We start from the raw sequence: 25,145 nt of genomic DNA on the forward strand, positions 1-25,145 counted from the left end.
TTGATGTGCTTGGACTTCCCTTCTATGGAGGAGTGCTTTATCTGGTCCTCACCTGTATTACTGCCTGTATGGAGCTGGATAAGACAGTTCAACTCTCAAAAACATTTTTAAAGCTCTTTTATCTCAACATGATACACAGGATCTTCAATAAAAGCTAAGGTGCAGAACACCACTTCGACACGAGTGTTGCTGCAATTACTTTGGCAGTTTGTCAATAACAACAGCAGTGCCAGGCATGTAAATGTCCCAAAATAAACTGGGAAGAGACCTGCTGGCCTTGATAGGTTAAAATAGTACATATATTAAAGGAAAATAATTGCTCTTGGAACAATTTTTTAATGCTTCATCAAATTTGTAGCATGAGCTGATGCTTCAGGTATATATGCGACGACTCAGCTAAAAATTGAGAATTTGTGAACTGTTCTACATTTAACATGGCTTATCCTAACATACAGTTAGTCTTCAATTGCTTAAGAATCTGTGAGGAGACACTCCTAAATCAACATCATCTGCCTGAATTTTGCAGCCAACAGTAAAGCAAGGGCACTTGCTGCTGACCTCAAAGAAAACCTCGCTGAGAGATAGTGATCTTTGTGGCACGAAATTTAACTTTCTCACCGTGCAATTGCTTGCAGCATTTTTAAAGATTACTAGCAAGGAGCTGCCATGATGTAATCAAGCTGTCCAAGTATCACATTAAAGAATTCTCAGAGAGAGCCAACCAGGAAATGAAAAACACAAAAATATCACTTTTAAAAAAAATTTACAGAGAGCAAAATTAAAATTGGGGCATACATATTGGGTGAAGCTAGAAGCTGAAAGATCAAAGGTGTGGGACCCACACAGGGGTGAGAGGCACGATCAACTTGAGAACTATGACAATTCAAATTTGTAACAAATTTATTCTATATTAGGTATTTTGATTTTTTTTAAAATGAGAACACTTACATTATGCCTACAAGTAATCTGTGGCAGCTTACTTAACCTGTTACAAATCTGGGCCAAAGCCAAGAAAATATTCATCATGACTGTTAAACTGCATCAACTCCATTCAACCTTTATGCAGTAATGCTTGGTTTATGATTGTGAAAATAATTTTCAAAATTCTCTGCCTAAATCACTCCTTCTTTGTTACCACTCTCTCATTCTTTAAAAGCCTCTGACTATACATCCAGTTCCCTTCAATACCCTTTAATCTTTACTGCTTCCTACTTGTATTTTTTTCGCTTTTCCTTATAAGCCCTATTGAGCTGCCCCCTTCAGAAGGGGATACTTTAAAAAGGCAAGTTGTTTGCACACTCACCCCGTTCATCTTTGCAAATGTAAACATCCAGGTTAAACTGGTTTGGAAACTGAGAGCTTAACCTGACCTAACACCAAACCCACCAACAACTTTTCCAACTTAGATCATAGCCTTTGGGCCACACGGAGGCTTGTTTGTTGGAAGGTTTGTGTGAATTTGATATTACTTCCTTTGCCAATGCTGATGCTAAAGCTATTCAAAAGGAACTCATGCATTGTTGCTCTGCTCTCCCTCTCCTCATTTGACAGTCGTTATAACTTCAGGAGCATGGTACATTATTTTAAGTCAGGTTTTCAATTCTCAGTAGATACAAATTGTGCCATGAGACAGAACATTACTAATGTAATATCTATGTGCAGGAAGACAGTGAAAGATAAATCAGATAATTAAAAAGTCATTCGTCCAAAATAAGGCATGGGCAAATTCTTGAGGCCAGATTTTACCATAACATGCCTGGTATTGATGTCAAAGAACCCAAAAAAAAATTATGGAGCATAAATGAGGATCTGATTCAAACCCGCTTCATAAAATCAGGGCTTTAAACTTTAAAATTAAAGATAAAATTAGTGAGTATTTAGAAACATATGGGATAATCTATACATGGTGAGCTGTTAGACCATAAAATGGCTTGCCACAGAGAATGGATGTGAAACCACTGCATCTTTTAAGGTAAAATTGGATTAATATAGAAGCATAGGAAAACACAGGACTGTTCAGAGAGCATGTGCCAATGGATTATTTATGAATAGTCTAACAAAGAGTTGGCACAGACACAATGGGCTGAATGGTTTCTATCTACAACATAAATTTCTTTGGTTCTTTATATTTGGGAAGCACTTGATGTTGTTGATAGACTGAATTGCTTGAACAGGACATTACTACAACCAGAGTGTTTGGCATGGTCTATTATTGCCCAGGATTCTTTAAAAGAACTGTGGTCATATTGCTTCCTGGTAACAGCCTTTTTTGTGAAGTTATTCTCTGCCATTTTGTCATCCATGTTTTCAGGTCAGGTTCTCAACTTTTTTCCAGATCATGATTAAGATGCAATAAAATAATCCCTTAAAACTATGATTTTTAAAAGTTCTCAACAGTGCCAATAGTCTTCCTTTTTCTTCAATTGAGGAATCTCCCCCGCCCCCCAGTGTGGTTGACAGGGCCCTCCACCGTGTCCAATAATTTCACACACACTTCTGTTCTCACCCCTTCCTCTCCCACCAAGAACCATGAAGTTCCCCTCGTCCTCATCTTCCACCAGCATCCACATTCAACGGATCATTCTCCACCCTTTCCTCCACCACCAGCATGATGCCACCACCAAATACATATTCTCCTGTTCTCCCCTTTCAATGTTCTGTTCCCTCCACGACATCCTGGTCATCCCCAATACTCCTTCTCTTTCCTATGGCACCTTACCATGCAAGCGCAGGAGATGCAACACTTGCCCTTTTACCTCTTCCCTTCTCACCATCCAATGCTACAAACACTCCTTCCATGATAAACAGCAATTTACTTGTTTCTTTCAATTTAGTATACTGTATTTGCTGTTCACAATGTGGTTTCCTCTACATTGAGATGACCAAATGCAGACTGGGAGACCACCTTGCAAAACACCTATATTCAGTCCAAAGCATGGACTTGAGCTTCCCATCACTAGTCATTTCAATTCTCCACCTTGTTCCTACTCTGACCTTGGTTTGCTAAAGTGTTCCAATGAAGTTTAATTCAAGCTTGAGGAACAGCGTTGCATCTTTTGATGCAGCACTCTATAGCCTCGCACTCAATATTGAGTTCAACAAATTTGGTTCATAACATCTGCCTCTACTTTATTTCATTTTTTTTGCTGGTTCATTTTTTCTCATTTCTTTCTTTATTCTGTCACTTTGCATTCAGGCAGCTGCTATCCAGCCATTCACACCTCATCTGGACACATTTTTATTTCATTACTTCATCCATCACCATCAAATCTTTTGTCATTTAATCTCTCCTGCCCTCAACACTATCACTGTCCTTCCCTTATGTTCTTCCTCATCGCCACCCTCCACCCTTTCATTTGCTCAAAAGTTATTATATTTTTTATCTTTCCTCAATTCTGATGAAGGGTCAGCATCATCCTGAAACGTTAACCGTTTCTCTCCACAAATGCTGAAGACCTGTGTATTTCCAGCATTTTCTGTATGTAATACATACCTAAAGCCATATTTAAACTGACAAACGGTCCAATAGCTGAGACAAGTGACAGACTCAACATACAAAATCCTTGCAAAAAAAAAACTTAAAATTCGAAAGCTTTACTGGTTTCAAAGCAACGTGTGGAAATATTCCCAGTGATTGTAGCAAAAACATGTCAATTAGGCCACTGGATTTGGGTGTCAATCCATAACACATTTTGCACAATATCTGTTGCTAGACAAATGTAGCATATAGTGAAATCACAAAACAACATCTTTCATGCAATACTGCAAACAAATCAAAATTTACTTCAGTCAAGTTTAAAAATATGATACCACAGCATTGGTCTACAAGCATCCAGGACAAGAGGAAGGAAGTACATTGCCAAGACTAGCTTCAACATATCTTGAAGATCATTTTTACTTACAGGAGAAGGAATAAAAGCTTCCTGGTAGTTTTTCGGATTTATTCTCAGTGGGCCCTGTAAATGCCAAAGGAAAAAGTGTAGATCTTAATTTTCAAACCATAGCATTTTAAATCATATACTTAACATTCACTGCCTCACATAATTTCTCCACTTTAACGTTAACCAGCAAACTGGAATGGACCACAATTATAATTTTCAAAAATCTACAAAACCATAAAAAGAATGTTAAAATATTCTTCTAAAACCAATCTCTTCTATTTTTCCTTAGTTCTGTTGAAGAGTCATATGGACTCGAAACGCTGTGTTCCTCTCAGATGCTGTCAGACCTGCTGAGTTTTTCCAGGTATTTTTATTTTTGTTTTTGTTTTGGATTTCCAGCATCCGCAGTTTTTTGCTTTTATATTAAAATATTGGTATTTACCAAGTAATAGTGAAAGTAATTAAATATTGGCCAAATTAAATGGTTTCCAAAATAACATTTTCCTTTCACTGGAGTGCCTCAATGTTACAACAGTGACTTCACTTCACTGGCTGCAAAGCACTTACAAATGTCCTGGGATTATGTAAAGCATTACATAAATGCAAGTCAGTCCTTTTTTAAAAATACTGTAGCCTATCATATACATCATTAATTACTCTCTAACAAGAAAAACTTTCACTATGAAACCAAAGGGCAGCTTTCTAAAGGCTTAGGGTATTTTGATACAACTTGTAAAACAAAACACACACACAAAAATACACTATTGATCTTTTGGTAAATTTTCCATGTTTGATATTATGGATGAAATGTTGATGCACTCTAAACATTAAAAAACTGTTTGATGCATTTTTAAGATCTGACCAACAAAACCCTGGAATTACATTTGACTATATGTAGAACACGTGGTGTATGGTGGCTTTCCCAAGGTGGGTCCCGCAAAAACATTGCTTGAGAATATCAGAACCTGACTAGAGTCATACTATCACTTTTGAATTGCTGTCAAGCAGAATACTTTCACAGAAGCTGTTACCTGACACGTCCCCACCTTCTTGCAGGCAAGCTACAATGCTGACCAAAGAGAGTGGAAGAAGAACTCCCTTCACGGCATAAATTTCACGTAGAACTTCCTCCACCTCAACAGCTATCTCACAGGTGGTTGCATGTTGTAATCCCCCATCAACTGCCTGCACCTTGGGTTTCCTTATCCTTCCTTTCTCTCAGTCTTGTTCCACGACTCTTCCACCTTGACAAATTGCTGCTAATGGATTGAGAAGCCTTTTCACACAATCACATAATTGTTACAGCACAAGAAGCCACCATTCAGCCCATCATGTCCACACCAGCTCCCCGAATGAGCAATTCACCTTCTGCCATTTCCCCACCTTCTCACTGTAAACTTGTACATACTTCCTTTTCAGGTGATAATCTAATTCCCTCTTGAATGCCTCAATTTGGCCTGCCTCCATCACACACTCAGGCAGTGAATTCCAGATCCTAACCACTCACTGAGTGAAAACATTTCTCCTCGTGCCTCCATTACTTCTTTTGCTAATTACGTTGAATCTGTGCCCTTTTGTTCTCAATACTTTCATGAGTAGGCTTTGAGAGTTTTTAGTAGATTCTTCACTTTAATTGTTCCCTAGTTTTTTAAGTTTCATTTGCATGCAGTTTTGCAGTCACCCCAGACCCACCCAAATCTACATTTGAATTTATGACAATAAGCTGATCATATTTTAGTCAAAATAAAACTCTTGAATAGCCATTCCTGTCTAATTTACACCAAAACAGTAACTTGCATTCCTGTAACAGCTTTAAAGTTGTAAAACATCCCAAGGCGTTATAACAAACAAAAGCTGACACCAGGCTACATAAGGAGATATTAGAGCAAATGAATAAAACCTGATCAAAGTGGTGGGTTTTAAGGAGCCTCTTAAAGAAGGAAAGGGGGGTAGAGAGGCCAAGAGGGGAAGGGAGGGAATTCCAGCACTTAGGGCCTTGGTAACTAAAGTGAAAACAGCTAGGCACTAGCCTCTTTTTTTAACCTCGCCCATGTGACATTTGCCTGCTGGGAGTTAATTTTATCAACCCCCTTCCTATCCTACTCACTCCTCCCACCACTGCCCACATGGACTCTGCCTGTGGATCAAAAATCACTTTCCCTCTCCGCAACTCCCTCCAGATACTCTGCTCACTGGTCATGGATTACATCGTGGTGAATGATTAAATTGACATCTTGACTGTGATGGAAATTTAGCTAATGAGTGATGACACTTCCCTCCTTACTGAAGCCTCCCAGCCTCACCATACCTTCATCCAACTGCTCCGCCCAAAGTAAGGCAGTCACAGTTTAGTCCGCATCAAATCTCACCTTGGTTTGTCCCCCAATCTCATACACCCCACCCTTTGAGCACCTCAGCTGTTTCATCTTTCTCATCTCCTCTTTAAAATTCTTGTTCTCCACCACTAACCACAAGTTTCACACCTAGATATCCTCCATCTTTTCCTTGAACAGCCTCTGTACCAAATAGCCTTGTTCACAGTGATTTCAACCTTCACCTCAATTCAACTTTCCCTCTTTCCTCTGAGTTCACTAACATCCTATCCAATGCTCCCTTTAAAATTCAGTTGTTCTGCAGTCAGTTTTTTTCAGTGCATGGTCACTTTAATTTGTTTGCAAAGCTGCACACGCACAGTATTTATCCTGGATCAGGGCCTGCACAGTGCCTTTTGGGTTGCTTTTTGGCCAAACACCTGCGCAGCTCAGCGGCAACATTATTCCTATCCTTCCTTAACCTCTCCCTCATATAAACACTGCCACACTGATTCACCCTTCTTTATTCCCATCATATCAACCATAGAAAAGCAGCCCTCACCACTCACATCCCCTTTTAAAGCCACTTCCTCCAAGTCTGTCCCTGGAAAGAACCCCTCCAAGCAACTTACAATGGCACTTTCAAACTCCCAACTATCGAGCCTTTGGCCTTCCATTACTCAGGATATCTTTGCAGCTATGGATCAGTTTAATCACGCACTCACCTTCACCTTTGATGCCTTTGTCCCTGGTATAACTCTGGTTCTTTCCCAACCTGGTCACTCCTCCTGATGCAGCCCCAATCTCTGCTCCCCGAAGTCCAAGGGGTGCAGACGTAAGCATGTAGTTTACAACTAGTTTAGCTATTTATCACCACAATGACCACATCAAACATTAATGGGCCGTTCTCTCCTCTGCCAAACTGCTCACTATTCCGAGATCATTCCTAGAATGCAACGATAACTACCGGGTTCTTCTCTCCACTACAAAACATCTCCCTGCCTCTTCCCTCACCACACTCTTGCCCACTCACTTAGCCTGCCAAAATCTTTTTGCAGCCTTTGTGCCCTCTTCACAGCTTACTATCACACCTAACTTTGTATCATCAGCTCTAATATTCTCATGTCTCCAGATCATTAGATCAGGCTTCTGGAATTCTAGTCAAGCAATGTAACCAAAATGGTACCATACCCTCCTAAACCAGTTAGATAACCAGTTGGCATGAGGGGGGGCGGGGGGGGGGGGGCCTGCAGGGCTCAGTTGAAGGGAAATTTAAAGAGAAAAGTCATGGCAACAGAGCAGTGTAGTGATTTGGGTAAAGATAAGCAGAGTGGAACAAGAAGTTTAATGGTAATACTGCATCAGCAAATAAGTTCTATTCAAACAATTGTAGTAAGAAAATAAAATTAAAGACTTTTATCTGAATGTGTGAAATTTTCACAATAAAATAGATGAATTGGTGGCACAAAATAGAGATAAATGGTTTCAATCTAATCGGCATTACATGGTTACAGGGTGACCAATAATTATTTCAGGGTATACAATATTTCAAAAAGACGAACAGACTTGGAAAGGAGGAGTAGCCTTAATAGTAAAGGATGGCATAAGGGCAGCAGTGAAAAAGGGTTTTGGCTCAGAAGATCAGAAGTAAAATCAGTATGGATGGAGATTAGGAACAAGGGTCAGAAAACACTAGTGGTAGTAGTTGAAAGGACCCCTAACAATAGTTATGCCTTTGTATAGAGTATTAAGCAAGAAATAACTGCACTTCATAACAAAGGCAATGTAACAGCTATGTGGGACTTTTAAGATTCATATAGGCTGGACCAAGCAAATTGGCAAAGTTGGTCTGGAAGATGAGCTTGTAGAATGTTTTCGTGACAGATTCCTGGAACAATACGTTCTGGAACTGACAAGGGATAAAGCTATTTTAGGTCTAGTGCACAATGAGGCAGGTTTATTTAATAATCTCATAGCAAAAGATTCTCTGGAAAAAAAGTGATAATGTAATTGAATTCCATATCAATTTTGAAACCAACATACTCCACTCCCAAAGAAAATTCTTAATCCTCAACAAAGCCAATTACATAGAAATGAGAGGGCAGCTGGCTAAGGTTGATTGAGTGAAGAGGTATGGCAATAAATAAACAGTGTGAAACATTTAAAGAAACAATTCAAAATGTTCAACAAAAATACAATCCATCCATTGAGAAACGAAAACTCAGCAAGAATCCCATAGTTTACTAAGGAAGTTAAGAATACTATTGGATTAAAAAAAGAGGCTCATAGTGTGGCAAGCCTGAAGATCGGGAATGTTTTAGAAACCAGCAAAGGGCCACCAAAAAGTTGATAGAAAGAGGGGAAAAAAATAGAACAAAACTAAACTAGCCAGGAATATGAATAAAACAGATTATAGGGGCTTTTATAAGTATACACAAAGGAAGGAAGCAGCTAAAGTAAACACTGGTCTTAAAGGCAGAGACAGGAGAAATTATCATGGGGAATGAGGAAATGGCAGACATTGAACAAAAATTTATGTCTGTCTTCACAGTAGAAGATACAAATTACATACCAGAAATAGAGGGTAACCAAGGGGCTAATAAGAGTGAGGAGCTTAAGAAAATTAATATCAGCAGAGGAAATGTACTAGAGAAACTTTCAGGACTAAAATCCAACAAATCTCTGGGATCTAATGGCCTACATTCTTGGGTTCAAAAAGAAGCTGATGCACAGTAGTGTATGCACTGGTTATTATTTTCCAAAATTCCCTAGACTCTAGAATGGTCCCAGCAGATTCTAAGTTAGCATATGAAACTGCTATTCAAGTAAACAGGGAGAGAGAAAAGAGGTTTTTCCAGGTATTTTTGTTTTTGTTTTGGATTTCCAGCATCCGCAGTTTTTTGCTTTTATCTTAGAGAGAAAAGAGGAACTACAGACCAGTTAGCCTGACATCAGTTGTTGGGAAAATGCTGGAATCTCTTATTAAAGAAATCTTAACAGTGCATTTTGAGAATCATAGCATGATCAAACAAAATCAACGTGGTTTTAAGAAAGTGAAATAGTATTTGATAAATTTATTAGACTTTTTTGAAGGTGCAACTGGTAGCGTAGATAAAGGGAAACCAGTGTTCCGTCTGGATTTCCAAAAGGCATTTGATAAGGTACCACAAAAAAAGTTAATACGCAAAGTAATGGCTCATGCAGTTGGGGGTAATGTATTGGCATGGATAGAGGAGTGGTTAACGAACAAGAAGTAGAGAGTAGGGATAAAAAGGGCATTTTCAAGTTGGCAGGTTGTGGCTATAGTGCCGCAAGGATCAGTGCTGGTGTCTCAACTATTTACGATCTATATTAAGGACTTAGAAGAGACAGAAAGTAACGTATCTAAAAATACAAAGCTAAGTGATAATGTAAGTTGTGAGGATACAAAGAGGCTTCAAAGAGATATAGATAAGTTAAATGAATGGGCATAAGGGTGGCAGGTAGAGTATAATGTGGGAGGTGAGAGGTTATTCACTTCTGTACTAAGAATATAAAAGCATATTTTCTAAGAGTCACGAAATCTGTAAATGTTGCTGTTCAGAGGAACCTGGGTATACTCGTACAACAAACTCAGAAAGTTAGCCTGCAGTTACAGCAAATAATGGACTGCAGCAGTTCAAGAAGGCAGCTCACCACCACTTTCTCAAGGGCAATTAGGGATGGGCAATAAATGCTGGCCTAATCAGCGATGCCCACATCCCATGAATGAATAAAAAAAAATTAAGCAAGTGGCATATTGGCCTTTATCGCGAAGGGATTGGAGTAGAAGGGTAAAGAAGTCATGCTACAATTGTACAGGGCTTTAGTAAAGCCACACTGAAGTAGTGTGTGTGGTTTTGGTCTTCATACTGAAGAAAGGATATACTTACATTGATGGTGGTGCAGCTAAGGTTCACTAGCTTGGGTCCTGGGATGAGAAGGTTGGCCTATGAGAAGCTCAATATACTGGGTCTATACCCTCTGGAGTTCAGAAGAATGAGAGGTGATCTCATGGAAACATGCAAGATTCCAAAGGACCTTGATGGGCTAGATACCGAGAGGTTGTTTCCCCAGGCTGGGGAATCTGGAACATGGGAGCGCAGTTTCAGGATAAGGGGTCAATCATTTAGGACTAAGATAAGGAGAATTTTCTTCACTCAGAAGGTTGTGAATACTTTGGAATTCTCTACTCCAGAGGCTTGTGGTACTCCATCGTTGAATATATTTAAGGCTGAAATAGACAGGTTCTTGTCTCTCGGGGAATCAAAGGATATGGGGATCAAACAACTAAAATGGAGTTAAGGCTGATGTTCAGCCATGATCATACTGAATGGCAGCTTGAGGGGCCATATGGTTTGCCTCAATTCCCATTTCTTATATTATGTTCTTTTGTGCTAAATAAACTTTAGCCTATTACTTTCTGTCTTATACCTAAGTTCAATTGCAGCTTAAGACGAATTGGATCAAATTTAATGCCAAACAAAAGCTGTCAATAATGGTAATTCCATGTATAAAAAGTGATTGCTGTTAATTTAAAATTAGATGTAATTTTTTTTGAAAATCCTTTCAGGGCTCAGGGAGTTTGCAGCACATCTGATTCAGTGATCTGTTTTATCACAGCCCCCAGCAAATCAACACCTTTATCAACAGCAGACATAGAGATTCCATGGTGACGTCGTCTATCTAGGGAGCAGCCTTGGAACAGAGAAGACACAACCTCAAATCCTCGAGAAAGGAAGATAGACAATTCACCTTCTATGCTCTCAATTAGTATTACAACAATTGCTGTGGCCATTATATGTATTGCACTTCTTACTTTTCTTATATGTTTCAATTCAAAATTTGAATGGGCAAGTGAATTGCAGCCAAATGAGGATGCAGTTACTCCAAATGTGTGCATTAATGCACACAATACATCTAGGTTATGTTCTTTACTACTGTGACTAAACTATATCAAATTAAAGGTTTGATGTACCATTTATACATATCAACTGGCTTATACTATTGGAGCATCTAATTCTAAGGTCAATGGTTTTATTTTTGAGATACAATAGCAAGTCCATAAGACCGTAAGACCATAAGACAAGGGAGCAGAAATTAGGCCATTTGGCCCATCGAGTCTGCTCCGCCATTCAATCATGGCTGATAAGTTTCTCAACTCCATTCTCCCGCCTTCTCCCCGTAACCTTTGATCCCCTTACCAGTCAAGAACCTATCTATCTCGGTCTTAAAAACACTCAATGACCTGGCCTCCACAGCCTTCTGTGGCAATGAATTCCATAGATTCACCACTCTCTGGCTAAAGAAGTTTCTCCTCATCTCTATTCTAAAAGGTCTTCCCTTTACTCTGAGGCTGTACCCTCGGGTCCTAGTCTCTCCTACTAATGGAAACATCTTCCCCACGTCCACTCTATCCAGGCCTTTCAGTATTCTGTAAGTTTCAATCAGATCCCCCCTTGTCCTTCTAAACTCCATCGAGTATAGACCCAGGGTCCTCAAATGTTCCTCATATGTTAAGCCTTTCATTCCTGGGATCGTTCTCGTGAACCTCCTCTGGACCCTCTCCAGGGCCAGCACATCTTTCCTGAGATACGGGGCCCAAAATTGCTCACAATATTCTAAATGTGGTCTGACCAGAGCCTTATAAAGCCTCAGCAGCACATCCCTGCTTTTATATTCTAGTCCTCTCGAAATAAATGCCAACATTGCATTTGCCTTCCTAACTACCTGCAAGTTAACCTTAAGAGAATCCTGGACTAGGACTCCCAAGTCACTTTGCACTCCAGATTTCTGAATTCTCTCCCCATTTAGAAAATAGTCTATGCCTCTATTCTTCCTACCAAAGTGCATGACCTCACACTTCCCCACGTTGTATTCCATCTGCCACTTCTTTGCCCATTCTCCTAACCTGTCCAAATCCTTCTGCAGCCTCCCCGCCTCCTCAATACTACCTGTCCCTCCACCTATCTTTGTCATAACATTTTCATTTTTACCTGTGGGCTCTGCAGTTAAGTGGCAAAAGTAATATATGGCCTTAGTTACCTGTATAAGTTCTCCTCTCTTTAAGCCAGTTGAAACATCACTGCTTGACAAATAGTTCTCAAATATCTTCTTCCTCCCTCGGCCAGATCGTCTCCGATTCCGTTTATCATTAGGAGCTGATTGTATAGCTAGATTTTCCACTGCAAAGAACAATAGGCAGGTCATCAATAAAATAATGGGCTTCTTACATATTTTGGTTATGATGTGTCTTGGTACTTGTTTCTTTATTAATGGTTCTATATAAATGTAATTTGTTAGTTTGTAGAAGAATTCTTTTTCAGACTTGCACATTAAAAGTTCAGAACTTGAGTATTGCTGGAAAAAGAGACATGTCCAAGCTTTTCATCTTGCACTCATCAGAACACTCGCAAGACTACCAATATAAGGTATTCTTGCGAGTGTGCTGATGAGTTCAAAATGAAAAGCTTAGACACATCTCTTTTTTCAGTAATACATTAAAGGTTGTTTTGAGTGTTACCCATACAGCAACCTAATGTCTTTAATTGAAGTTATGAACTATATATTCAAAGCTGTCTCCAGGCAAACAGGCAGTTTTTCAGCATTTCTAGCAAAATAAATACATTTTGGCAAGCTAATGGATTCACTGTTTTATAACAACAGGTGTGTTTATGCCATGTAGCAGATAACATTTGCACCACTGATTTAGTGATTAAGTCAAATTCCATTTTTACTAAATGTTGCTCTGAGGTTTTACTCATGCTTTGGGGTGCCACAAGGTCCAGTATTCTCTTTATATTTCTATCCAATTATACGTATGAAAATATTTATTTATATTTAAATCTTGCAGAGATCTATCTAGCTAGATATCACAGAATCACATAACTGTTATAGCACAGAAGGAGACCATTTGGTCCATTGTGTCTGCACCAACTCTCTGAATGAGCAACACACCTAGTGCCATTCCCCGGCCTTCTCCCCATAACGCTGCACATTCTTCCTTTTCAGATAACAGTCCAATTCCCTTATGAATGCTTCAATTGAACCTGCCTCCACCACACTCTCAGGCAGTGCATTCCAGACCCTAACCATACGCTGTGTGAAAAAGATTTTCCTCACATCACTTTTGCTTCTTTTACTAATTACTTTACATCTGTCCCCTCTCATGCCTAATTGGAGACAATTTCTCCCTATCTGCTCTGTCCAGACCCCTCATGATTTTGAATTCCTGTATCAGATCTCCTCTCAGCCTTCTTCTCTCTAAGGAAAACAGACCTAACTTCTCCAATTTTTCTTCATAAGAGAAGTTCTTTATCCCTGGAACTATTCTTGTGAATCTTTCCTGCACCCTCTCTAATGCCTCACATCCTTCCGACAGTTTTGCACCCAGAACTGGATGCAATACTCCAGCTGAAGTCAAACTGGTGACTTATACAAGTTCAACATAATCTCCTTGCTCTTGTATTCTATGCCCCCATTAATTAAGCCCAAGGCACAGCATGCTTTATTAACTGCTCTCTCAACCTGCCCTGCCGCCTTAAATGACTTCTGCATATACACCTAGGTCCCTCTGTTCCAGCACCCCCTTTAGAATTGTACCCTTTATTTTATATACCCTGTTCTTCTCACCAAAATGAGTCTTCTCACATTTCTCTGCATTGGACTTCATCTGTCACCTGTCTGCCCATTCCATCAACTTGTCTTTGTCCTTTTGAAGTTCCACACTATCCTCCACACAGTTCACAATACTTCGAAGTACCAAGATATGGTGATAAAGAGAATGGGAATGAGGGTGTAAGGGAGATTGTGGGGAGAGCAATCAGCAGACAGGGAGACAATTTTTGTGGTTCATTCCTTAACTAGCCAACTCAAATTTCTGAGAAAACTGGCATTTCTTAGTCATATGAATTTTCTGATATCGAAGTTTAGTCTTGCAGACGGCTATTCACTTCAATGCTGTTGAATTCTTGCAGTTATTCAACCCACCTTAGTCTAAATGCAACTGAATACTTTCAAATGAATTTATAACATCAATAGCTGACTAGAACAAACATTTTACTACCTTAAGCACTTCAAAGTCAGTTGCTCTATAGCACCAGCTTCTGGCCTCAATCAACATTATTGAATAATGCTGTTCTATAATTTATGTAGTTTGTCCATAACAAACTGTGGCACACATAGATGCAAACAGAGAACTAAAATGACAGGTATCCATGAGAGCAAAATCTTAATACAGAAAAGTTCTCTCATCTTTACAGCACTTCTATTCAAATTCTACCACTGATAATGTGTTTAATGTAATCTGCATTTTATGAAAATATAGTCAGACCGAGGAAAAGTAGTCCCATCAATCTTCCCTCTGACTCATTTCCAATGCATACAGGGACAGCTTAATGGCAAAAGGCTAGGAACTGTGGAGGAGCAAAGGATCTGTCCAGTTAGACAGCCCTAAATGCTAGTGGAGAGGAACACAAAGTAATCAAAAACTTAAATGGAACATTAAGTGGAATACAAAAGGGAGGAAGGTATACTTCAGCAGTACAGAGCCGTGGCCAGGGACTCCATCTGGAGTACAGAGATCAGTTCTGGGCCCACACCTCAGGAAGGATATACTGGCATTGGGCGGGATAAAATGTAAATTGACCAGAATGATTCCAGGGTTTAAATGGTCAAATTATTAAGCGAGGTTACACAAGCTAGGCTTGCCGTCTCTTGAGTTTAGGGTGATCAAATTGGAGCATTTAAAATGATTTGTGGGCTTCATTGGCCAGCTAAATTATTTCCTTGTAAGTGAATCCAGAGGCAGGTGGTTGGAGGTGGCACAAGCTTAAAATTAGCAACTGTAATCCCTGCAGCCAACTAGAAAAGGTGTTCAACACCTCTTTGTCCTTTTGTCTGTGACATCTTTTGGTTATCTCCACCTATCACTGGTCCTCTATCCAGCTCTTCTTGTCCCACCCCACCCCTTAAACCAGCTTATATTTCACTGGAGATCTTCCTCCCACAGCTTCCAACCTGATAGTCGCCCAACCTCGGACGGCCCGCTTCTACCTCCTACCCAAAATCCACAAACAGAACTGTCCCGGCAGACCGATCGTGTCAGCCTGTTCCTGCCCCACGGAACTCATTTCTTGTTATCTTGACTCCCTTCTCTCTCCCCTTGTCCAGTCCCTTCCCACCTACATCCGTGATTCCTCTGACACCTTACGTCACATCAACAATTTCCAGTTCCCTGGCCCCAACCGCTTCCTCTTCACCATGGACGTCCAATCCCTCTACACCTCCATCCCCCACCAGGATGGTCTGAGGGCCCTTAGCTTCTTCCTTGAACAGAGGCCCCAACAATCCCCATCCACCATTACTCTCCTCCATCTGGCTGAACTTGTTCTCACACTGAACAATTTCTCCTTTAACTCCTCTCACTTCCTCCAAATAAAAGGTGTGGCTATGGGTACCCGCATGGGCCCCAGCTATGCCTGTCTCTTTATGGGGTATGTGGAACATTCCTTGTTCCAGTCCTACTCTTTCTCCGGTACATCGATGATTACTTCGGTGCTGCTTCATGCTCTCGGCGGGACCTAGAAAAATGTATTAATTTTGCTTCCAATCTCCACCCCTACATCATTTTCACATGGTCCATCTCTGACACTTCCCTTCCCTTCCTTGACCTGTCTGTCTCAATTTCTGATGATAGACTGTCCACCAATATCCATTACAAGCCTACCGACTCCCACAGCTACCTCGACTACAGCTCCTCACACCCCGCATCCTGTAAGGACTCCATCCCATTCTGGCAGTTCCTTCGCCTCTGTCGCATCTGTTCTGATGACGCTACCTTCAAAAACAGTTCCTCTGACATGTCCTCCTTCTTCCTTAACCGAGGTTTTCCACCCACGGTCGTTGACAGGGCCCTCAACCGTATCCGGCCCATCTCCCGCACATCCGCCCTCACGCCTTCTCCTCCCTCCCAGAAACATGATAGGGTCCCCCTTGTCCTCACTTATCACCCCACCAGCCTCCGCATTCAAAGGATCATCCTCTGCCATTTCTGCCAACTCCAGCATGATGCCACCACCAAACACATCTTCCCTTCACCCCCCCGGCGGCATTCCGTAGGGATCGTTCCCTCCGGGACACCCTGGTCCACTCCTCCATCACCCCTACTCCTCAACCCCCACCAATGGCACCTCCCCATGCCTACGCAGAAGATGCAACACCTGCTCCTTCACTTCCTCTCTCCTCACCGTCCAAGGGCCCAAACACTCCTTTCAAGTGAAGCAGCATTTCACTTGCATTTCCCCTAACTTAGTCTACTGCATTCGTTGCTCCCAATGCGGTCTCCTCTACACTGGAGAGACCAAACGCAAACTGGGCGACCGCTTTGCAGAACACCTGTGGTCTGTCCGCAAGAAAGACCCAAGCCTCCCTGTCGCTTGCCATTTTAACACTCCACTCTGCTCTCTTGCCCACATGTCTGTCCTTGGCTTGCTGCATTGTTCCAGTGAAGCCCAACGCAAACTGGAGGAACAGCACCTCATCTTCCGACTAGGCACTTTACAGCCTTCCAGGCTGAATACTGAATTCAACAACTTTAGATCTTAAACTCCCTCCCCCCATCCCCACCCCATTTCTTCCCCCTCCCTTTTGTTTTTTTCAATAATTTATATAGATTTTTCTTTTCCCACCTATTTCCATTATTTTTAAATCTACAACTAATACCTTGTCAGTCTTTCCACCCCACCCCCACTAGAGCTGTACCTTGAGTGTCCTGCCATCCATTCTTAATTAGCACTTTTCTTAGATAATATCACCACCTTCAACACCTCTTTGATCCTTTTGTCTGTGACATCTTTTGATTACCTGCTTCTATCACTGCTTGCTTGTCCCTACAACCACCCCCCAACCTCAACTTCTCTCTCTCTCTCTCTCTCTCCACCACCCCCCCACACCTCCACCTTAAACCAGCTTATATTTCACCTCTCTCCTAACTATACTCAGTTCTGTTGAAGGGTCGTGAGGACTCAAAACGTCAACTCTTTTCCTCTCCACCGATGCTGCCAGACCTGCTGAGTTTTTCCAGGTAATTCTGTTTTTGTTTTATATTTCACCCCTTTTCTATTTTTCCTTAGTTCTGTTGAAGAGTCACGCGTACTCGAAACGTTAACTGTGTTCCTTTCCACAGATGTTGCCAGACCTGCTGAGTTTTTCCAGGTATTTTTGTTTTTGTTTTGGATTTCCAGCATCCGCAGTTTTTTGCTTTTATTTTAGAAAAGGTGTCAGGATCAGTTGCGTATGTGCACTCGGCCTGTACTGACGCTTGCGCAACTGATCCTGACACGTTTCAACTCAGCGACAGGAGCATCAGTGTTGCATGTGACTGCAGAACATCAAATCCCAGTTCAGATTTCTGCTTTACTATTGGGGATAAGCTTGTGAATTTGCTATGCATCAAAGATATCCGAAATGGAAACAGCGATTGCAGGTTTAAGTAACAATCCTCTGAAGCAAGTCAGAAAGCCTTTGTGAAGGCAATTCGGAATAGCCAGTTGGCAGTTACCAGAGGTATGGTCTCAAATCCCCACGTTGGTGATGAATTTTTTTGCTTATTATTGGTTATTTATTATTTATTTACCAAAGAATAAATTTAATTGTAGAAAATAGAATAAATTTTTTTGATAGCATCTGCAGAAATTCCTATTAAAAAGTAATACCCCAATTTTATTTCTGATAAGCATTTCAATAATAATGACTGACAAACAAACAGAACATTTTGGGGAACAGTCAATCCTAACACGATTCTGTTTTAATTTATTCCTTCGTACCCGTTTTCAGTTTGCATCTCAAAACTTAATTTAGGATGTCTGTCTAGCTGCAAATGATAATGTCACAGACCGATTCACTGCAACTGACACAGTATCTGTGCATGTACAGAAGTGCTCCCACTATTGCTGTGGTATAAGTAAATGCATCCTAAAATTAGACAGGTCATTCACGAGTAAAACCAGGAATTACTTTTCAAGGAAGGGGGAAGAGGAAGCCTAGAACTCTCTACACCAAAAGACTGTGGGTGCTGGGTCAACTGAAATTTTCAAGACTGAAACTGACAGATGTTTCTTAGCTAAGGGTAGCACAGCAAGAAATATGAATCACTGTGGGTAAATAGAGTTGCCGTACAGATCAGCCATGGTCTAACTGAATAAGGGAACAGACTTGATGAGCTGAATGGCCTACTCTTGTTTCAATGTTCATAATTTATTCTACCTGACCTTGTAACTAAATAGTGCAAAGAAAGAACGTGTGGTTTGAGGAAGCAATCCTCATCCATGCAATGAACTCCCATAAACATCCAGTAATTTTTGAATCTGGACATTACAAAAACATCATTGGTCTGTTGTACCAATCTAAACTTATTAAAAATGTAAGTGTACAACTCATTTAAATTTAATCTGCTAACAATATTTACCACAATATAACGCTTTACTAATAGACCATCATTTTTCTAACATGTTTGAAGGTTAATTGTGTTCCTCTCCGCAGATGCTGTCAGACCTGCTGAGTTTTTCCAGGTATTTTTGTTTTTGCTTTGGATTTCCAGCATCCGCAGTTTTTTGTTTTTATCTTAATGTTTAAAGGCCTATCGGTTCTTCTAAGGAACCCTTAAGGCAACAACTGCTCTTTTCAGAGCAAATTTTACATTGTGTAACCTAAAATCATCTTACTCAATGTTAGCGGTCTCACCATAAAAACCTTCAAACAAGTTTTATGTTAAATTCAACTACAGATCTTCAGTGAATATATTTTTGGCTTTAGGGAGGGACAAGAAAACATCCATTCCAATGAAATCAATATGGATCATACCTTTAGTAATCACAGGTTTAAAATTCATCTCATCGGTTCCTTCCAGTGGTTCAGATTTTTTTCTTCTGTCAAAAGGTTGATTACTTTTGACTGACTCGTGACTGTGCTTAGCTTTTGGACCAGGTCGTTTGTCTGCAATTTCACCTGAAAACAGACAACCAAAATATGGTCATACGGACTCGAAACGTCAACTGTATCCCTCTCCGCAGATGCTGTCAGGCCTGCTGAGTTTTTCCAGGTATTTTTGTTTTTGTTCTAGGTATCCCGCATCCGCAGTATTTTGCTTTTATTCAATATATATGGTATTTTCTTCCTTTATACTCAAGCAGACAACTCTGTAGGTCAAATATAGGAAGGTATAGGACCAAAAAAATTCCAGTCCATCTAGTCGGTCCTAAACACTAATACCTCTCAATCAATCTCAAATATCTATTTAATTTTCCACTTGAATTTTTTCACATTATCTATCCTCACTATCTCTTAGCAGATCATTCCACTCATTAATCCCTCTGTAAACAGATTCAATCTAAACTGCCTATGTCCTTTCTTTTCTAAATGGAAGTCTGTGCTCTACAGTTTGCCGCAATCCCAAAGCAACTCCTTTGGTTCAATTTATCTATTCCCTTAACTGCCAGCTATACCTCCTTTCACCATTCTCTTTTCCAGAGTAAACAATCCCAAGCTTCTCAGTCTCTCCTCAGAACTCTGATGCTTTAAGCTAAGAGCCTTTTTAGTAATGGCTCAAACATCTGAATTGCGTGCGGCAACAAGGCACGTACAACACTAGATGAGGCTGTACTAATGGCTTACACATCAATTTACCACCTCCTAGAATTTGTGTTCTTCACCTCTGGTTAATTATCCCAAGATCCAGTCGACTTTCATTACCTCATCTTCCGACTAGGCACTTTACAGCCTTCCGGGCTGAATATTGAATTCAACAACTTTAGATCTTAAACTCCCTCCCCCCATCCCCACCCCATTTCTTCCCCCTCCCTTTTGTTTTTTTCAATAATTTATATAGATTTTTCTTTTCCCACCTATTTCCATTATTTTTAAATCTACAACTAATACCTTGTCAGTCTTTCCACCCCACCCCCACTAGAGCTGTACCTTGAGTGTCCTGCCATCCATTCTTAATTAGCACTTTTCTTAGATAATATCACCACCTTCAACACCTCTTTGATCCTTTTGTCTGTGACATCTTTTGATTATCTGCTCCTATCACTGCTTGCTTGTCCCTACAACCACCCCACCCTCAACTTCTCTCCCCCCACCCCCCACCTTAAACCAGCTTATATTTCACCCCGCTCCTAACTATACTCAGTTCTGTTGAAGGGTCATGTGGACTCGAAACGTCGACTCTTTTCTTCTCCACCGATGCTGCCAGACCTGCTGAGTTTTTCCAGGTAATTCTGTTTTTGTTTTTTTTCATTACTCCTGCTTCACTGTGAGCTGTTTGTTTCAGACAGTTATCCACAAACACCTCCACATTCCTCTCTCATATTGTGCCCTGTGTACCAGAGGACCAATTAGTTTAACTTTCCACTCTTTATTTTCCTTTCTCTAGTCTCATTACTTATCTATTCATCCACATTATGTGCTATTTGCCTATATTCAGAACCTATCCAGGTCTCCTTATATTAGGTTTGCTTCATAATTAAATTTCCTTCCTGCAGTTGGGTTATCCACAAACTTAAAAGAAAATTTTGTCAGGGGAGCCTACGCGTAAAAAAAAACTGTTGTTTTGGTTCTGGCTGATCTCTCCAACTGTTTTCACCTGGCAGTGAAGCTACAGCGGCTTCCCGCTCAAGTCACCAGTTAAATTTGTAGTTGGGTCCCCATGTTGACATCAGGGCCCACGTGCATAGATAAAGAAGAACGCCACTGACTTTAACAGATGTTCTTTCCACCTGCTCATTAAGGCAGATTAAAATTTAGGAACGAATCCCTTGTATCTTTCTGGCCATTAAGTAACATGGGTGAGTTTAATTGCCCTCCTGCCAGTTTCCAACTGGGAGTTGGGGTTAAAAATGCCCTAATCTGGCTCTGTGTCTGAGGGCTGTAAATATTTCAACTATAGTGGGGTCCTAATTTTCAACAAAAACACCTTTCATAATTAAATGCAACTTTTAAAAACTCAAAATTATAATGAAAAAAAACTCATGGCTTAACTTCTTTGGTAGGTTTGAAGACCACAAAGCAAAAGCTACAAGCTACAATGAGTCAAACTTGAATGACAAGAAATCCTATGAATGGTTACATTCAAGTCGTTAACCATTTCTGCCAGCAGAATAGCAAATCCCATAGAACAATGCCCGCGATGAGCAGAAATTCTGCACTGGTAACTCTGGATTAGTCTAAACTTGTTATATGACCGCGCCGAGCTTTCAGAGCAGAGTTAGACCACACAAGAGCACAAAATCATGGTGTGCTGGGCAAGGCATTATTTGAAATCAAGATCTCCCTGTGAAAGGACGTGCAAAACCTGCAAGTATAGCTAAACCTGGGAAAAAGTTAAAAGTGTTGTCAATCAGAGAGAAAGTTGAGTTGATACAGCAAGTGAAAAAACGTGGCATGAAGCGGAAAGTGGACATCAGAAAGGAGTGGGAGATCACTCAGATTATCAAGGCCATTGATAAGAAGCTGGAGTACAGTCTAACCATGCTAGAGGCCATTTTCATGATGAAAAAGGTGTGGAAGATAATGATGGAAGCCAATTGCCAACAGCTTTCAGCACGCTGGGTCCAAACAGCTTACAACTGCACATGAGGACAAGAATGAGGAGGAGCAGGGTGAGGTCAACCAGCCCCAGTACAAGGCATTTTTCGCTCGGCTAGGAGGCTGGCATGGAAATTCCAGCAGAGACAACCATGGAAACTTACACAGAAACGGACAATGCCGTACAATGCACGACAGAACGGACAGATGATGCTATCTTAGATGCAGTACGTACTTCAACTGAGCAGTCCAACAACCCTGAAGAGTCTGATGAATGCCTGCCTGTTCATCTACCTGTTTCCCTAGCTGATGCCGCAATGGTCATAGAGATGCTCTGGGATATTGCATTGCGGCACGAAAACACTGAAAAAATGTTTCACTACATTGACGACATGGTGGACTGTATCGTGCATGTCAAAAAACAGCATGCTTAAGCTGAAAAAAATTACCAAGTTTTTCAGAGCCAACTCCTGACCTCAGCCAATGCAAAGCCCAGCCTTTTGCCAGGTCAGGACATTGTAAGATGTGAAATAATTGAATAGACTTTTTCACACATTAGCTGCTTTACTGCGTTTTCATTCACAATTTGAATCTTGGTTATGATAGAGACTGCATTTGTAGGCACATCAAGGTGCATTCCTATGAGAATGGAGCCTCCTTGGCTATTACGAAGCTAACTTAACACAAATTTGGAGACAGTTCCCCTGCATTTCGCCTCATTGAGATTTTACTGTATGTGATCACCATTCTAAGTTTTTTTAAGCTAAGCATAGCACACCACCTAAAAAAAACCTCCATGTGAACTTTACCTTTAAAAATTTTGAAATTTGTCCCCTAGCTTTTCTTCAAATAATTATGAAAGCAGAACACAAATTGCTGGAATCTGAAGAAAAATACTCCGTCAGTAATGCTAACTGTACAGTAATAATAAACCTGGGAAACTGGTGCACTGCATATGCTGGCTGAGAATGTGAATTCAACTGCAAGCATCCCAGCTCTGGGCAAAAACATACAGCCCAAACCCCAGGTTTCTGTGGAAAGGCCAAGGCCTTCAAGTAAAAACTTTAAGAAAATGTAGTAAAAGACATTAAAGATAATTGAATAGATAAATTCAATTGTGTTATTGTGAAATGTGTCTATTTTGATTTTCTAAAATTGTACTTACATTTTATTTTGGATGTTAGAAATTTGAATTACTGAGAGAAATGGGAACTGAAAAAATGGGGCAGAATTTTATGGCAGCAGGATTTTACAATCCTGCTGAAGTCAATGGGGTTTATAATGTCTCGCCACATTTTACGGCCCCGTCCCCGCAGAAACGGGGCTGTAAAATTCTGCCCATGGAGATGAAAATGTACAGAAAGCATTGAGTGATGGGTGTGTCTGATATGTCTGTGCAGCACTACCTAAAATTAATAACGGAAAAGGTTTATGTAAAAAAATTATTACAAAATATCACCATTCCTTCACTTTCGCTGGGTCAAAATCCTGGAACTCCCTTCCTAACAGCACTGTGGGTGTACCTACACCACATGGACTGCATCAGTTCAAGAAGGCAGCTCACCACCACCTTCTCAAGGGAAAACAGGGATGGGCAATAAATGCTGGCCCAGCCAGCAAATCCCAAATCCCATGAATGAATTTTTAAAAATGGTGTTAAGCCCAGATCTCCAAGATTCTAGCCCAGTGACAATGAATTAAAAGTAATGTATGTCCAATGTACAATGATGTGTAACCTGAAGTGGAGTTTGGAGGTGATTGTATTCCCACACATTACTGCTGTTGACATTCCTGGTGGAAGAGGTTGTAGGGGAGGAAAGTATTGTCAAAATAACCATGACAGTGCTAGGTCCTCAACTATTTACAATCTATAGCAATAACTTGGATTGACCTCTTACTTTTAAACTATCTCCCTAAGCTTTAGTCTTTCCCACATGAGGAAACATCCTAGGGTATCCACCCTATCAAGGCTCCTCAGGATCTCATATGTTTCCAGAAGATTACTCTTGTTCTTCTAAACTCCAATGGGTATAGACCATATGTATGGTAGCTAAATTTGCCAATGACACAAAGCTAAGTGGGAAAGTAAGTTGTCAAGAGAAGTCAGAGTCTGCAAAGGGATATAGACAGGTTAAGTGAGTGGGAAAAGTTTGGAAGATGCAGTATAACATTTGTAAATATGGACTTCTTCACTTTGGCAGGAAGCATAGAAAAACAGTATACTATTTAAATGGAGAGAAATTGCAGAACTCTATGGTACAGAGAGATCTAGGTGACCTGGTACATGAATCATAGAAAGTTGGTAGGCAGGTACAGCAAGTGATTAGGAAAGCAAATGGAATGCTGGCATTTATCACAAGAGAAAAGGAATATAAAAGTAGGGAAGTTTCACTGCAGCTGTACAGGGCCTTGGTGAGGCCACATCTGAAGTACTGTGTATAGTTTTGGTCTCCTATTTTTAAAAAAAGATATAATTGCTTTAGAAGCAGTTCAGAGAAAGCTCACTAGACTCATTCCTGAGATGAAGGGCTTATCTTATGAAGAAAGGTTGAACAGGTTAGGCCTATACCCATTGGAGTTTAGAAGAACAAGAGGTAATCTTCTTGAAACATATGAGATCCTGAGGGGCCTTGATAGGGTGGATACCCTAGGATGTTTCCTCATGTGGGAAAGACTAAAGCTTAGGGAGATAGTTTAAAAATAAGAGGTCTCCCTTTTAAGACAGAGATGGGGATAATACTTTTCTTCCAAAGGGTCGTTGGGTGTGTGGAATGGTCTTCCCCAGAAGGTGGAGGAGGCTGGGTCTTTAAATTTATTTAAGGCTGAGTTAGACAGATTTGTGCTAGGCAAGGGACCCAAGGGATGGGCAGACAGGAAAATGGAGCTGAGACCACAACCAGATCAGCCATGATCTTACTGATTGGCGCAGCAGGCTCAAAGCGTCAAAAGGCCTACTCCTGCTCCCATGTTCCTACGACATTTTGCTCCATTGCATCCTATAGATCGAATAAACTGCAACCACAATGCAGACATGGCAGAGGGGTCGATATTGAGTCCAGTGGCAGGTGCACTGATATGTCCAGAATGGATGCCAAGCTTCTTGAACGTTAATACTGTTATGTCATCCATGCAAGTAGAAGTATTCCATCACATCCTTGGCAAACCTTCTAAATTGTAGGAGTTTTGAGGATTCAAGTGCTGAACCATTTGTTGTAATATACCCAGACTCCACCCTGTGATCTCTCAGGATGTTCATGGTGGGGAACTTGGTGATGATTGTGCCATTCAAAATCAAGGGAAGATTACTGGGCTCTCTCTCATTCAAAATGGTCATCATGTGGCCCTCATGTAG

At 40.7% G+C, this 25,145-nt stretch overlaps 1 protein-coding gene across 2 annotated transcripts in view; it reads right to left on the reverse strand.

Annotated features, from left to right (window-relative positions):
• Positions 1–25,145, reverse strand: part of dis3l2 (DIS3 like 3'-5' exoribonuclease 2) — a 297,452-nt gene that overhangs the window by 239,659 nt on the left and 32,648 nt on the right. For both annotated transcript variants that reach the window (XM_078563912.1, XM_078563911.1), the window contains 3 exons: positions 19,073–19,216; positions 12,257–12,396; positions 3,903–3,956 (listed from right to left, as the gene is read on the reverse strand). In XM_078563912.1, the coding sequence (XP_078420038.1) occupies positions 3,903–3,956; positions 12,257–12,396; positions 19,073–19,100 (222 nt within the window). In that variant the 5' untranslated portion in view covers positions 19,101–19,216. The remainder of the gene's footprint in view (positions 1–3,902; positions 3,957–12,256; positions 12,397–19,072; positions 19,217–25,145) is intronic.

The sequence above is a fragment of the Cetorhinus maximus genome, chromosome 19 (genome assembly GCF_964194155.1).
Source record: "Cetorhinus maximus chromosome 19, sCetMax3.hap1.1, whole genome shotgun sequence".
Taxonomy (NCBI): Eukaryota; Metazoa; Chordata; class Chondrichthyes; order Lamniformes; family Cetorhinidae; genus Cetorhinus; species Cetorhinus maximus.